Source organism: Camelus bactrianus, chromosome 4 (assembly GCF_048773025.1).
Source record: "Camelus bactrianus isolate YW-2024 breed Bactrian camel chromosome 4, ASM4877302v1, whole genome shotgun sequence".
Lineage (NCBI taxonomy): Eukaryota > Metazoa > Chordata > Mammalia > Artiodactyla > Camelidae > Camelus > Camelus bactrianus.
In genome coordinates, this window is record NC_133542.1 from 46,191,251 (window position 1) to 46,207,965 (window position 16,715).

General features: G+C 37.4%; 1 protein-coding gene and 1 non-coding gene across 6 annotated transcripts in view; one reads left to right on the forward strand and one right to left on the reverse strand.

Moving 5' to 3' along the window:
• GNE (glucosamine (UDP-N-acetyl)-2-epimerase/N-acetylmannosamine kinase) overlaps positions 1-16,715 on the reverse strand; it is a 46,385-nt gene that overhangs the window by 12,887 nt on the left and 16,783 nt on the right. For 3 of the 5 annotated variants that reach the window (XM_045515190.2, XM_074361831.1, XM_074361832.1), the window contains 4 exons: positions 16,393-16,598; positions 7,204-7,655; positions 3,496-3,648; positions 1,190-1,402 (listed from right to left, as the gene is read on the reverse strand). In XM_045515190.2, coding sequence (XP_045371146.1) covers positions 1,190-1,402; positions 3,496-3,648; positions 7,204-7,655; positions 16,393-16,598 — 1,024 coding nt within the window. The remainder of the gene's footprint in view (positions 1-1,189; positions 1,403-3,495; positions 3,649-7,203; positions 7,656-16,392; positions 16,599-16,715) is intronic. The other 2 variants (XM_045515191.2, XM_074361833.1) reach the window with 1 other exon arrangement.
• Positions 12,893-12,994, forward strand: LOC123616309 (U6 spliceosomal RNA). The gene has a single exon (XR_006724297.1). It is a non-coding gene; the product is annotated as a U6 spliceosomal RNA (small nuclear RNA).

Genomic DNA, 16,715 nt, shown 5'->3' on the forward strand with positions numbered 1-16,715 from the left:
CCTGGTTTACAAAGGTCCTCCTCCTCCTCTCTCATCATCCTGTACCACTCTTCCTCTCCAGCTACACGGGCCCTTCTTGTTTCTCAGACACATCAGGCTTGTTCCTGTCTCAGGGTCTTCACACTGGCCTTTTCCCTCTGCTTTTCCCTGACCCTCACATAGCTGACTCCCCGTCGTGCAGATCTGAGCTTACGCATCATCTCCTACCTGAGGCCTTCCCTCATCCAGTCCAGCATTACCCTACCTTGTGTTGTAACCCTTACCCTACCTTGTGTTGTAACCCGCACAGCACACAGAAATCATAGACTCTTCTTTTCTTTGTGTGTGTGTGTGTGTGTGTGTGTGTGTGTGTGTGTGTGTGTGTCTACCATCTCATCTCTTCCCAGACACTAGAATGGAAGTTACATGAGAGCTCAGCCCTTTTTAGTCCAGTTTAGTTTAGTCTGAATCCCAGTGCCCAGCACCTCGCAGGTACTTATTAAATATTTTCTTAATGAATGCATTAATTAAACCGAAAGAATTTTCATCTAATGGCTTCTATTTTCTGTGAAGTAGGGAACAAAGTAATATGTTGGGAAAGAAGGTTGAAAGATAACAGAAAGTTAGGGTGGCAATTGTGCGAATCAGGAGAAAGAGCAGAGCTGGAACTAATCTCCTGGATGCCAGTCCAGTTCTTTTTCCAGTAACTACATTTTCCCAGTAGCTACAGAAATATATTTGCATGTAAATAGCATAAGAACTTGAACTAATGTTAATAATGAGATCTCTCTCAGTTCAGCAAATTCATTAATGACATCCTACTTATACTTTAGTTATTTAGCGGCCTCTTATTTGGATTTGCCATGCTCCAAAGTACTGACTACAGGGTCTCTACTGGGCCCAGAAAAATGAACACTAGCATTTACACAGCTGTAACACACACAACCACATTCTCTCTTAAACACAGCCATCAAAGGCCATAATTAACTAAGGAACTTTTAGCTCTGGTAAAACAAAGACAAAAATGTAAGAGCCCTAAAAAAACTCGGTAATCACCGTGTGCTATTTGTAGACTTCAGGCTACAACTGATCATTAACCTCACTCACTCACCGATAAAATCGTATGCCGGCACTGATCCATGCATACCTGATAATAGCTCATACACAGGTGTTAAGCCTAGTCAGTTGAAATATAAGCAAAGGTAAATACCTGTTTCTCTTCCAATCTGACGTGTCCCTAGGTTGATCACAGGTGTTCCAAAAGCACCAACCTCTCGTACCCCACAGCTGCTGTTCCCAATCATACAACCAGCGTGGGCGACCAGCTGTATAAACTGGTCAAACGGAACATGTTTAACTGCACGAAAATTGGGATGATGCTCGATGCCCTTCTTCCGCATCACTCGAACCATCTCTTTGCTCCCTGTGAAAATGAAAAGCAACAATTGTTAAATGGTTTCTGAGCTGACAATCTTCATTGGCAAGTATAGGCCCCACTTAGAGAAATCTCCTCTATAAAACTCATAAGTTATTAGGGAAATAATCATTTTAATTACTAGTCTTTTCATGAATGATGAATATCTAAAATGACTGGTCAGCCCTCTGCTTGAACTTGAAACAGCAGCAGTGAGGTCTCTTCAGACAGCATCCACAAAGCAAATACTAATGCCCTAGGCAAAGCCTTTACTTTAAAGAACAATTAAGAGGCTCAAAAGTCTCCATCCCTTAAGCCAAGAGCTCCTCAATGGAAAGGCCTCAGCACTCCACACACCAAGCTGATCAGGGGGCCTTACACGCACATTTACATGAACAATGGGACAGCAAGCAGGCCCACGTAAGTGGATTAAGCTCCAAGGAAATACAGATAGGTTCTGATACTGTGGCTGATATTTTATTTTAAATGCATGATTTTTAAAAAAGTTACAGATGTATGAGGGGGAGCAATATTTATTAACGCCTCTCTACTCACCCCTTCCTGGCTGCTGCCTCCCAAGGGAGGGAACACGGCTAATCTGATTGGTTAGAAGGCAGGACAGCAGCCACACCATGTTCACCAGTGGCAGGAGCCACGGATTTAACAGAGGCTGTGCGTGTAGGTGTTCTCTGTCTTTTTAACTTTCTCTCTGTGGCCAGGTAGGTAACAGACTGAGGGTCCAACTCCTTAGAGCAGGTCTGGCCACTTCTCTCCTGCCAGAACGCACCAGTCATCACCTGTGATCACTACAGTGTGTGGCACACCAGAAGGTGCTACTATTCCAAGACTCAGATTTGAGCTCAGCTGAAGGCTTCTCTTTGGCCTTATGTCTAAATCACAGGCACTAAACCTGTTTTCCAGGGAATCCTACATTAGGGAACTGAGTACTAAGTCAGATACTGAGAAAGTGATGCCTTGACTCCTATTTCCCTGTTGTTCCTTGTATATATTTTATTGAAAGCCCTGTGAAAGGGAGAGGTGAGTGACAGTTACGATTTAGGCATTCCTGGGACCCTTTACTTCCACAGGGGTAAAATATCTCTAATTATAACTTATATACAATAAGGAAAGTATAATACAAACAGAATGACACTGCCAGTGAATAATGAACAAGAGATATACTTACATTATAAATATTTATACAGTTTAAAGGATTAGAAAAGAATATTAAGGTTTCTGAAATACTGATACATTAGCTGGATGAAATCTGGGTTGAATGGTTCTTAAATTTTTTTCCACTAACATCCTACTTTGTTTCCCGTAACAGAAAATATGATTCAAGACACACTAAGAGAAGGATTCTTTCAGAGTAAGATGGTGACATCTTGGCATTGCAGAGAAGGGGTCCTGCCTCCTTTACCAAAAAACGCCTCAGAGCTCAGCAATGAGTGGAGTCAGCTAATAACAACAAGTATTTGAAAACCCCTCAGTGGCAGGCCCTGCTCCAGCATCTCTCATTTGTATCTCGTATCCCCCCCATTAACCTGCCTAAGGTCTCACCAGCCCCAAAGATTACAGTTCCACCTACTAGTAAGGTGATCAGTCAGGTTACGGTTAAAGATCAACTGGTTGGGAACCAGATCTAAACTGCTGAAGCTCAAGATTAAGTTAAGGCATAGCTAACATATATAAGACAACAAGAAGTAACAATAATGGCTATTTTACTGTGGTCAGTGGGATCATTACTTTCCTAGAGACACTCTTTCAACTTCTATGGTTTGTATCTCTTGGCCACTGCATTTTCTCGTGGATGGAAATTGGGAGGGAGGAGACTAAACATGAAACTAGCATGGAGATAAGAGATTTTTTAAAATATTTCTTTCTTTCCTACTAGGTTTCTACTAGACTTGACAATAATATCATGAACTCTTCAATCTACTGCAAAACTGGTGATCCTTTGAAAATTGAACTTCATTGTATTTTGGAATAGAATGGCCTTCAGTGATAAGACGAGGAAGAAAGGAAGGGCAGTCAAAAGAAGACAAAATAGGAACATGAAACTGGGAAGCAGGTGGTATACTTTACTTTCCAAGTTCAATTACCTGCATCAATATTTGGAAACAGAACTAGGGTCCGCTTGTTAAATGAGATAAGTGCATCCAATGTTAATTCAAACATTTTAATGGAATGCTTAATGTCAGTGGTCACAGGGTGCTGTAGTGCAACAATGTAATCTTTAGATTTTACATCATCACCTGTGAAAAGAAAATCAAACCACAGTGCTTCGTTAGTTAAGAATCTTAAAAGAGGAAGATGCAAATTCTAAAAAGCAAGACCCCAAAGTCTCTGCTTTTAAAAATTATAAGGAAAAAAAATTTTGTCACATTCTAGGCAGGGCATCCAAATTAGGATCAAATGATAAGAACTTACAGCAACAAATCCAAGGATTTTTCAGCAAACTTAATACTTTACAAAGGTTTTTGCTATCACAGACAAAATATGTAACTTTAAATAGCAGGCACTAGACTTCATTGTTTTAAAATCCAAAATATTTCAAAGCATTAGAAAAATGTGAATCTTTCCAATTTTTAACTAGTGTTTCTAATGAATTATCAGAAATGTTAATGAGTAATAATATGTTGCAAATCAGGGCATTTAGAGATTGAATGAGCATTAAATACATTTCATATAATGCACAGAAGCTTCCCCATACCGTTACCCACCAGATTCAACAAACGGCCAGTGTTTCTTACTCTGTTCACAGGACTAGAAAGGCTTCACTCATCCCCAGGCTGGGGATCCAAAGGACAGTTCCACAGCAAAAATGTGTAAGTGTAAAAGATTTGGATGGATACTGCTATGCCAAATAACACAAAAACACTTTGAAACAGGGCCTAGATTATCCCATAAAACTGAAAATGAGCTCTACTCGCTTATTTTTAATGAAAGAATACATTTCTTTGTGGTATTAATATTAATGATCAACTTTATCATAAACAGTAAGTTTATCATTGATCCAAATTCAACTAGCAGCAGTTATCTTTTATGATTTAATGGTAAGTTTTTACTAAGAATCTTCAGAAGTATTAGATATAAAAGACTACAGCCTCCAAATTTTTATTTTAAAAAATTATTGGTTCCATATCATGTTCTAAATGGGGGTGGGGTGGGCATATAATTATTAAATTTTTGTACAAAGTAGGGAAAAAAGACTCAAAAGCTTAAAAGAATCTATCAGAAACAGAAGTCTAGAAAGATGTGATCATCACAAACTCAGGTAATCTACTAGATACAGATTGGGGCCATTAGAAAGAAACTATCTCAGAGAGAATTAAAAACTTGGGGAGAAGAACAGCAATAAAAGAGGTGTCTGCTGCAAAGGACATGAAAATATTATGTATGTGCTGCAACCCAGCCACAGGCACAAGTTGGTCCTTCTCTAATGTGTATTTCTACAACGTGAATTATCTCATCTGTGCCTGGTAAATAGAGGAATAATATCAGTCTTTAATGTAGCAGCTGATTTATTCATACATGACTCCCTGTGGCTGATTATAAAACTGCCCCTAAGGCAAATGCACACAACAAGCTGCAGAGAAATGCAGTACTTGTCACCAGGCCCCTCACCCCAGCTCTCTCTCCAGGTTCAGCGTGCCCATGTGCTCTGTCTTGAGAACACTTACAGGGCAAGTCTCTGATCTGTGTGCCTTTCCTTTTTGGTGGCAGTTCTTTGAATGAGGATTTATGGAGCCTCTGTGGTTCCATGTAGAGGATTATTCTATACAATACAGTCATATTACTGCTAAGGGGCAAGTGGAAGAAGAGGAAGAAAAACTCCAGCAGTGTGCCCCATGACAGCTTTCCACATGTCATTTATCCCCTACTTCAATTGTGATTAAGAACCGTTTGTAGTACATAGAAAATAACCCTATAATGCAGGATGCAGCAGGACTGCACTTTGTAACTTACAGCTCTATGTGGAGCCATTTAAGCAGTTTCTTCACTTAAAAAGGACAGCAAAAGAGCAAAAACTGGGCATCTTTTTTTTTTTTAAAGGACAGTGAAAAAGAAAACAGGGTGATGAAGCTAGAGTCACCCATCCCTGGCAACAAAACATTGCGTGCAAAGCCTGCACCTGTTCCTCAATGTACAACTTCTGACATTGTCTGCCTTTGTCTCCACAAGTCAGCAGCTTCAGCCCTTCCACACAGCCCTTTTCATTACCCTACCATCATCTGGTTCTGTGTCGTAAAGTATTTCTCTCATGATTAGGAATATAACATGTCCTTTGAACTTTGCCAATATTTTTATTAGGATTGTTATTTATTAATGTTCTGGATAAAGCTGAATGTTCTTAGTGGCTTACCCAATGCGATTTTCCCTTTAAGCAGAGGCATAACATCAGAAATTGCAGGCAGGGCTCTGCACAAAAGGTACAGCTAGACTTTGGCTCAATGTCTTTTTTTTTCCCATCCACTGGTTTAAAAAATTTTTTTGAGTTTTTGCTATTCTGTCATTATTCTTTTCACAAAGAAACTGCTTAAATGATTCCAGCTAGAACCTTAAGCCCTACAAGTACAGCTTTGCTGCATTCTGCTTTATAAGGGTTATTTTCTATTCATTGCAAGTTTTTCAGAAATACAAAGTTTCTCAGAAGACATACAGAGCTAAGAGTATAATCAGAACAGAATGCAGGGCTGTTTACTTAGAAGCACAAAAGAAGGGGAGACTGCAGAGGCAGAAGACTGTTCCACCAGCACTGTCTTGACAAGTTCCCTGACAGTTACGAATGTGCCCGAGGATACGAAATATATAGAACGAATTAACTTACACAATAGAAAAGCCCAATTTCTTTCCTGTCTAATGTGTTCCGGATTTAAAATATATACAGTCACTTTGATTACATGGTCACTAAATCAATTTACTATTCATTAACTTCATTATTCAACAGATCGACCTCTTCACAAAGGAGAGTCCTAAATACCTAAACAGATGATTAGTCCTGATTTGTCCTCTTGATAGTACTCACTATAAAGTAATCAACTGACATCCTGTTTGTAAACCTATTTTCTTTGCCTCTGATTAGCAAAAGGTCATTTCCAGGAATCTAGATCAGTGATCATTGAAGATTTCAGACCTTAACGCTTAATTAGAGGTAACAAACTCTAATGGTACCACTATGACTTTTACTTTTTCATAATAATCATAATCCCTTATATTAATAAGTATTTATGGCTCACTGCTTTCAACATTCATGATCTTATCTGAGTATTCTAACAAGCCTATAAGAAAGGCATTAAAATTAAAAATAACGATTTTTCCATTGTACTAAAAAATAAAGGAAAACAAAAATAAAAACACTCATAATTCAACTAACCAGAAGTAAATATTGTAAATGACTTAGTGTACATACTTACCAACCTTTCCATTATGTTATTGTTTTTATAAAAATAGCATCATATTATATGTATACTTTTATAGCTTGCTTTTTTTTTTTTCCTTTTTGGTATGTCAGGATCTGTCCCTGTAACTAAATACTCACCCATAACATTATCTTTAATAGATTAAAAGCATTCCATTGTATAAATATAGTATAGATTTAAAAAATTCAATCATTAAACCTATTTTACAGAAAAGGTGAGTCTCAGAGAGATGAAGTCAAACCATTGGGCAAGATCTATGAACTAAAAGCCTTAGCCTTCTGACTGCTAATGGAATATTCTATCCACACAGTTTCTAAAAACGGACTGAAACACATCCAAACTTTCTGACAAAAGCAACCAGTAGACCGAATGAAGTCTGATACACACCTAACCACATCCGAATGATGCTCATGTAGTCTTTGTTCTTGGCGGAGAGAAGTTTGTCATAGGAGGGGCAGCCTGCCAAAAGGATACGATCGTGGTCCTCACACATGGATATCAGGTGTTGCTCTGCACTTCGGGTGCAGCACACATGATAATGAGCCAGTTTCGTTATGGCGTGTCTGATAGAGTCATCAATGGTTCCACTGACTTCCCCACCTTCGATGTGAAGGATTCGAATGTTCATCAAGGCAGCAGAGGTAGCCAGAGCCAGGGCATCAAATCTGTCTCCGTGAACTATCATGATATCAGGCTTTAGGCGATTAAGGACATCTGGTAGCTTCACAAGGGCGAGGCCTACTGACTCCACCATGGCTGCCTCATCTTCCCCTCTAACAATCGTGTGTAGCCGGGTGTTAATGTCAAAGTCATCTTGTTCAATCATGCGATATGTGTTTCTGGAGCAGGAGAGAAATGAAAATGTTAGAGCATGTTCTTAAGTACAGGGCTATAAAAACACAGGAGAAAAGAACCTAAAATTAGCCTGGAAGGAAGAAATACGTTACAAAATTACCTTGCTAAAATAAGTAAACTTAAGTATAACTTACAAAAATTAAAAGCACAGACCATAAGTATACAGATGGCTTAATTTTTCTACACAAATGCCCCTGTTGCCACCACCCAGATCAACACATCACGCACCTGGAAGGTCTCACTGTGCCTCCCTGGAGGGAGAAACAGCGGAGAAAGATGTTTTTATTAGGAAAAAAGAGACCAAATTTTACAGTAGTCATGACTTTTGCTTTTTAAAATATATATATAAACTTGTAAAAAGGAATATGCTGCTTAATAGGAAAAAAAAGTAAAGCTCATACAAAAAATACTACAAAACCAGGATCCCTGACAGATCACTACAATATAAATTTCTGAATGATGGAAATTATCTCCTGAATTCTCTTTGTATGGCACCATTAATGCAGCATAATTCTGACTGGGGTGAAAATGTAGGTTTTATAGCATTAAATTGGCTGTGAAATGCAGTCTCGGGTCTGTTTCATGCTTCAATAACAGCAGAAATTTTCAATGCCTTAAAGTCTCCTGTCTGACTAAATTTTAAAAGATACATGACTTTTTTCTGAATATATAATATTTTGTTAAAATTGGAAAATACAGAAGATTATCATGCATAAACCTACCACTCAGCAATACCAGTATTACCATTTTGATTTTTCTTTCTAGCCATTTTATGCATAGTAATTTAACATGGTTGAGAACACAGCACAGTATAATTCTGTAATCTACTTAATCCACTTAACACTAAACTTTCTCAGATCATGAAGCATCCTTTACGTAGGGCACCTATACTGCCCTAGCAGTCATTTTATAGATTTCTTTGGGTTTTCCTACAAAGGCTATGATATTGTCTGTAAATAAAGACAACCTTTGTGCCTTTATTTATGTTTCTTGCTTCAGTGTGCTGGCTGTTACATCCAGTACATGCAGAAGTGATGAAAGTGCGTATCCTTACCTTGTTCCCAATCTTCGGAGGAAAGCGTAGATTTTATATTAGCTACAGGTTTTTCACAGCTGGCCTTTATCAGACTGAAGAATTTCCTTTCTATTCCAAGTTTGCTAAAAGTTCTCACCATAACTAGCTGTTGAATCTTGTCAAATGCTTTTTTAAACATCTGTTGAAATGGTTGTATTGGTTTTCTCTTTTATTCTGTTACTCTGTGAATCACACTGATTTTCAAACATAAAATCAACCTTGAATTCCTGAGATAAACCCACTTGGTCATGACGTATTATTTCTTTTATTTATATTGCTGGCTATGACTTGCTAAATTTTTTTTGTTTAAATTTTTTATGTCTATATTCATGAGGGATACTGATTTGAATTTTCTTTTCCTATAATGTCTTTGTCAGGTTTTGGTATCAGGATTATGCTGACTTTATAATATGGGAAGTCCCCCGGCTCCTCTATTTTCTGAAAAGAGTTGGTGTAAGATTGGTGTTACTTCTTCCTTAAATGTTTGATAGAATTCAAAAGTGAGGCCATCTTTGTAGGAAATTATTTTTATAGGAAGTGTTTGATAATGAATCCAATTTCTTTAACAGATACAGTGCTATTGAGATTTTCTATTTTTTGTCAGTTTTGGTACGCATTGTTCAAGGCGTTTGTTCATCTAAATTGACTGTCAAGTTTATTGGCCTAATATCCCCCTTTTATTCTTTTAATGGCTGTAAGATCTGTAGTTGTATCCTCCTTGCCATCTTGAATTGGTAATTTCTGTTCCTTTTCTTGTGCTTTGTAGGATTTTGTCAATTTTATTAATAATTTCAAAGAAATAACTTTGGGCTCTTAATTTTCTCTGTTGTTTAATCTGCTTTTATATTTCACTGATTTCCACTCTGGTTTCTACCTTCTACTTACTTTGGGTTAATTTTCTCTTTTTCCTGTTTATTTAAGTGGAAATGGATCTTTTTCCTTTTTTAATGTATTTGAACCTATAAATTTCCCTATAACCACTGCTTTATCTACACCCACAAGTTTTAATATATTGTAATATTTATTATTCAGTTCAAACTATTTTCTAATTTCCCTTAGGTTTTCTTGTTTGACCCATGAGCTTAAAACTCAGTAAACAACCCAATTAAAAAATGGACTAGAGACCTTAACGTACATCCCACCAAAGATGATATAAGGATGGCAAATAAGCATATGAAAAGATGCTTCACATCATATGTCATCAACGAATGCAAATTAAAGTGAGATACCACTACACACCAACTAAAATGGCCAAAAGCCAAGAACACTGACAACACTAAATGCTGGTGAGGATGTGGAGCAACAGGAACTCTCATTCACTGCTGGGGGAATACAGAATGATACAGCCACTTTGGAAGACAGTTTGGCAGTTTCTTGCAAAATTAAACATGCTCTTACCATACAATCCAGCAATCATGTCCCTTGACTTATCCAAATGAGCTAAAAACTTATGTCACACAAAAATATACAAAATGGATATTTACAGCAGCTTTATTCACAACTGCTGAAATTTGAAGCAGCCAAAATATCCTTCAGTTAAGGATAATGGATAAGTAAACTATCATGCATCTATACAGTGGAATATTATTCAGCCCGAAAAAGAAGTGCTATCAAGCTATGAAAAAACATGCAGGAAACTTAAATACACATTACTAAGTGAAAGCAGCAAACTCGAAAAGGCTACATACGGTATGATTCCAACTATATGACATTCTGGAAAAGGCAAAAATCTACAGAAATGGTGAAAAGATCAGTAGTTGCCAGGGGACTGTGGGGTGGGAGGAGGAAGGGATGAAAGGTAGTGGAGAAGATTTTGGGGGCAGTGAATGACTCTGCATGATATAATGGTGGATACATGTCACTATACATTTGTCCAGACCCAGAAGACTTATACTACCAAGCTGAACCCTAATGTGAAGTATGGACCTTGGGTGGTAATGATGTGTCAGTGTAGGTTCATCAACTGTACCAAGTGTACCACTGAGGTGTGGTAGGGGGTGCTGATAATGGGGGATGCGAAGCATGTATAGGGGCAGCAAGGTCTATGGGAAGCTTCTGTATCTTCTGCTCAATTTTGCTGTTAGACCTAAAAAATAAAGTCTTTTTTAAAAAGGCAGTCTTCCTTTTACTCACCCATATATTTTACCATTTCTAGTCACTCCTTCCTGTAGATTTAAGGTATCATGTCTCTTCAGTTTAAGGAATTTGCCTTAGCATTTTTTGTAGTGCATATCTGCTGGTAGTAATTTGCTTAGCTTTTCTCCGAAAATATCCTTACTTCAACTTTATTTTTAAAGGATTTTTCATTGGATAAAAAAATTCTAGGTTAACAAGGTTTTTTCTCCCTAGCTTTAAGCACATTAAAGGTGTTCCACTGTCTTCCGGCCTCTGCTGTCTCAGATAGTGAGTTAAGTATCATTCATCATTGTTCCCCTGTAAGAAATGTCATTTTTATCTTGTTGCTTTCAAGATTTTCTCTTGTTTTCAGCAATCTGACTATGCTATGTCTATATGTAGTTTTCTTCGTATTTAACTATTTATTGGGGGTTGTTGACCTTTCTGGATCTGTACACTGATTCTTTTTTAACCAAATTTGGAAACTTCTGTCCATTACTTCTAAGATTCTTCAGCCTCATTTTTCCCCTCCTCTCCTTCTGAGACACAAATTACATGTATATTAGATTGCTTCTAATATTGTCCCAGAGCCACCCTGGCTCTGTTCTTAATTTTATTAATTTTTTTCATTCTGTTCTTCACCTGGATAACTCCTATTGATCTGTCTTCAAGTTCACGGACCCTCTCTTCTCTGCAGCATCCACATCAAGTGAATTTATTGCATATACGGTACTTATAAGTTCTAGACTCATCTGGTTCTTTTTCAGTTTCCACTTCTCTGTTGAGATAGCCGCTCATGGAGATGGTCCCTGTCTGCTAATTCCAACATCTGAGCCACCTCTGAGTCTGTGACCTTGACTACTTTTTCTCTTGATATTGGGTCAAATTTTCCTGTTTCTTCACATATCTAGTAACTTGTGATTATATACTGACCACTGTGGATAAAACACTATAGAGACCCTGGATTCTGTTATCTTAAGTCCTCTGAGTTTTGATCAAGCAGGCAATTAACTGTCTGAGCACTTTATGGAAGCTCAGGTTAACATTTTATTAGGGTGAATCTGTTTCAGCTTTGCTCTTAAAGAGCAAGTGGAATGTAGGTTTTACTCCTAAGGTACGGCCATTCGGGTTTCAACAAAAAGCCGGAGAACATGTGACTAAGCCCCTCTAACGTGGTAGGACTCATGCTCCAAACTCCACCCTGAGGTGGTCAGCAGTTAACCTTCTCAGCTTCACCAGCCTCCAGCTGTTATTTTCTCCTAGGCTTCCTGGAGTACCCCCCACCGCCCCCCATGCCTGTGCAGCTCAGTGGTCAAACAAGAATTTGAGAAGAGTTTATATCCAGATTCTGGGGTGCTCTGGGGCTTCTCTGGGCTCCTTCACAATTTCTCCCCTCAATTTCCAGATACTGTACAGCCCAAGTTCCACTTCACCCTAAACAACCGTGGCTTTCTGCTTCAGTTCTAGCCAACTGACACCGTGCGGACTGGGGAACACTGCCAGGAAAAGCCATTTAAACACAGATCTCACCTCTTTTTCTCGAGGATCAAATCCCCTCCAGTTTTTGCTATTGGTCACTCTCCAGTGCCTTTAACTTTTTAAAATATTGTGTCCAGAATTTATAAGGGTTAGCTGCAGGAGAGTTAGTCAGATACAAGCTGCTCTGTCATTACTAAAGCCTGGGCTTCTTTTCCTTAAAAAGTATTTTATAACTTCTTGAGTTGAATATTTAGTTCAGTTACTCCTTATTTTCCCCCCTCATATAGAAAGTAAATAAGACCATAAATTTACTTCTAACTAAAAGTTTTCCTTTATTATTTTATTTCCTTTTAAAATTATCTTTTATTTTTATTACTTATCTGCTTATCATTTGTCTCCCCCACCAGCGTCTGAGTTCTATGAAAGCAGGGACTTTCTCTCTTATTTGCCACTTGATATATTCCAGATGCTTAATAAATATGTGCTGAATTTGCAGAGATTCTTTGCACATGTAGCCAAGCTGAGTTACATAACTTTAATTAGAAAGAAAAGTCATGCTCAGCTTTGGCAGCACATAAACTAGAATGATGCAGAGAAGATTAGCATGGCCCCTGTGCAAGGATGACACAAATTCGTGAAGTGGTCCATATTTTTCTATATATAAAATAGATAAACAACGGCCTACTGTACACAGGGAATTATATTCAATATCTTGTAATAGCCTATAATGAAAAGAATATGAAAAGGAATATATATATATTTATGTATAACTGAATCATTATGCTATATACCAGAAATTGAACACAACATTGTAAACCGACTATACTTCAATAAAAATTTAAAAAACAACAACAACAAAAGTCCCTTCACAGTAATAACATTTCAAGAAGGCCAAAATACTATTTTCAGGATATAAATTCTATCAGGAATTAACTTAGCTGAGCTTGAATTTTGGACTGCTTCGTGTTTTATGTTAACTGATTAGTTTTGTATCCCAAGGCCACAAAATAATTTCACTCCCTGAATTCAAAGCCATACTTTTTCTTTTAATGGAGGGCAGAATGTGATTAAATATGCATTTTGGTTCTGAGCAATGACAGGTTAGCTGAAGGACCTGGATTTCTGGAGCTCTATCTGTGATGAACAGCTCATGCACCATCGCTTTAATTCTGAGACTGTCCCACCTACATAATGTTCATACCTGACCATGTGCATCTTTCAGGAACCAGAATCAGAATCCCCTTGAAATAGTATCTCAAAATATAAAACATTATGTCCCATAACACCAAATATACTTGAAGAATTTGCTGAAGCCTGAGTTAAACCAAAATACTGACTTTACTTCTAAATTCTGTATTAAACAAACAAGTTTTAAGTATTTGGTTTGAACTGCTGCCAAACTTGAACATTTTCAAAAACTATGGGACTGTAACAAAACTAGGTCATCAATATACTCTCTAAATGAAATAAAACAAATGCACTGGATCAAGTCTAAAGTCCTCAAACTGAACCTCTTCACAGCAGTAGGGTCCCCACAGTACCCATACCACCACAACCAACTTTCTCATTAATCTTTACTGACAGTACCATTCCCCCTTCAAATAACCTTGTCTCTAATTTGGAAGCATCTTTCTTAGATGAAAATCAACTGAATGACCTACCAGTTTTTGTTTTCTGATTACCTCTTTTCTTTGTGCTGCCACATATTAAAAGTGTAAAGAAACATCACCAGCAGTTCTCAAACTTCACCTTCCCATCAGCAGAGGGAATCTGATCCTTCAGGGGTTTAAGTTTTCTCCTCAGCTTTCACATTGGTGATAACCCCTCTACCACTCAGACAGTTGTATAAAGAGTATCAACCATCTGATGTCTTGAGATACAAAAGTTATGCACAATTATGCTGAGATACTTATTTTGTTAGTCAACTAGACTTGAAAATTAATCTCTTCCAGCAAGACTGTCACCTCCATTATTAATCAGCATGTTTGACAGTCTTATTCTAAGACTGAATTTATTTTAACTTCTTATCCAGAGCTTCCTTTAGACATTAGGATATTAACCCCTCTGACTCCAAGACAGTCATTTTAACCCTCTCTATCTGAGCAACTGGTTGGTATGGGAACCAGTCTTCACAATGTAATGAGCACCAGTTGAGTATACAGTGCGGTGCACTCTGTGTTAAATATTGTGTGTGTGTGTGTGAGAGAGAGCAAAAGGAGGTTACACACACACACACACAGACAGGACAGCAGATTTTTGGCATGCATGACTTTAAAATTCTCAAGCGCTCCTGAAGTGCCGAGTTATGTAGTCATGAAGTGATGTGCAGTGAGCTAAGTGTGAATTTGAACCCCATCTATTTGAGATTACTGTTAATAGGGGAGCAAGTCGCTTAGCTAGTAACACAACTGTCCAGTCCAAAATACAGCACTGTTCTAATCATTTTTCCCACGTGTTTGTCAGAGGAATACCACAGAGCAGGGTCTCTCAATGTCGGCACCTTGGCATTTTAGGCCAGAAAGAACTTTGTTGTGGGAGCTGACATGTGCGCTGGAGAATGTTTAGAAACATTCTTAGTCTCTTTTAAAAAGTGTGTTGAATAACTAAATGACCAAATGAATTTTTAAGTAGTCTATGTTATTTATTTGATGTCCTTTTTTGCCCAATTTATAAGAGTATAAAAATTAAAAAAAAAAAACCCAAGTAACTGAAGTAAAAAAGTAGCTTATTTTTTCTGTTGGTTTAATATCTTCTTAAAATAAATACATTTATGTGGTTTAAAATTCAAGACACAAAAGGCTGTATGGTGAAAAGGCTACTTCTCACTTGTTTCCCCATCATCCAGTTTCTTTCCCCAGAAGCAACCAATTTCCTATGCTAGAATGCACTATAAACTTCCATTTCCGTTAAGTACTAGTCAAATTTCCTATTTAACAGTCTCACCTGACAAATACTACCTCTCCCCCGTAATTACTGCGGTAGGCAGATAAGAAACCTACCGCTATCTCCTTGAGAGCCTGTCTCAACCTCTTCTCAGGAGTGAAAGCACCCACTTAGCCTTTCATCTCGGGATCTAGCTCAACTTTCTCTTCAACTTTGTCCTATCTTTGTCCAATAATGTAGGAAAACCCAAGTGGGTTTTGTTAGCCAGCATTCATTCACATTTTGAAAATCTATGACCTTTTGGGCAATCCATAAGTTCTTCTCTTTTAAGTATTTTCTTAGAGCAAATTGCTAAATCGGCTTTTGGAGGCAAGTTTTTGTTTGTTTTTGCCACTGTTACTATCTTAGTTAAAAAAAAAAAAAAGCCTAAAAAAGACAATTTTATTTTAACACAAGCTTCTTTCATATTTAACACTATATTTTTGATCATCTTTGGAGGCTGCATTAATGTTTTCATGCCACAAGGGTGCACTAAATGCCACTTTATTGCACACAGCAAAATGAATGTTCATCTTTCGTTTATACATTCTGCCTCTTCAAAGATTTCCCAACTTTCATTTTTCATATTTAGACTGTGATCGATAACAAACCTAAAGTCACCAAAATAAGTGTCAACGGTAGTGGTAATATAATTTCTACTTTATCTTGTAGATCAATTAGATTTTTAAAATCTTGTTCCATATCTACTCCCTTATATGCAGTTTTAATGTAGAATTACCATTACAACTCACAAAACAGATTACCTAGAATCATATTATAGTCACACAATATGTATTTATAAATGGCATTTCTGAATGTAATAGCAAATAATAGTAAGAATAAAGATAGCTATAATTTATCAAGCATATATTAAGCAGCATCACTATATAGACATAAACTTTATATCACTATGTCCATTCTTCACAATAATCTACAACACAAATTTTCAATCCATTTTATAACTGGGGAACCTGAGGCTCAGAGATGCTAGGCAACTTCTCCAAGGCCACATGAAAATTAAGTGACAGAACTGGGATTTGAAGCTGGGTCCACACAGCTCCAAGATCCAAGTTCTCTCCAGTACACCATGTTCCAATGAAGAATATCATAAGAAAATACTTTCATCTTACCCATAGTCATCTATCAGGTGAGAGCCAAGTACCACCACATCAAGTTCAAAGAACTCAGGTTCCATTTTAATGCCAAACATGATCGGGGCAAGTTTAGAATAATCAGCACGGTTGCAAGTAGCAACACAAACCCGAAGCTTTTGGTTATTCTCTTTCTTCTCCATGATTTGCTTTTTCTTTTTTGTGAGGTTCTTAAAATAGAGTTCCTGGAGTTGCAAAAATAAAAATTATTTATAATCTGAACGATAGGTCCTAGATATAAAATTTTGCAGTTGTTAAGTTCTTAATCACCGTTTAGTATAGTGATTCTTAACCTTTAGTCC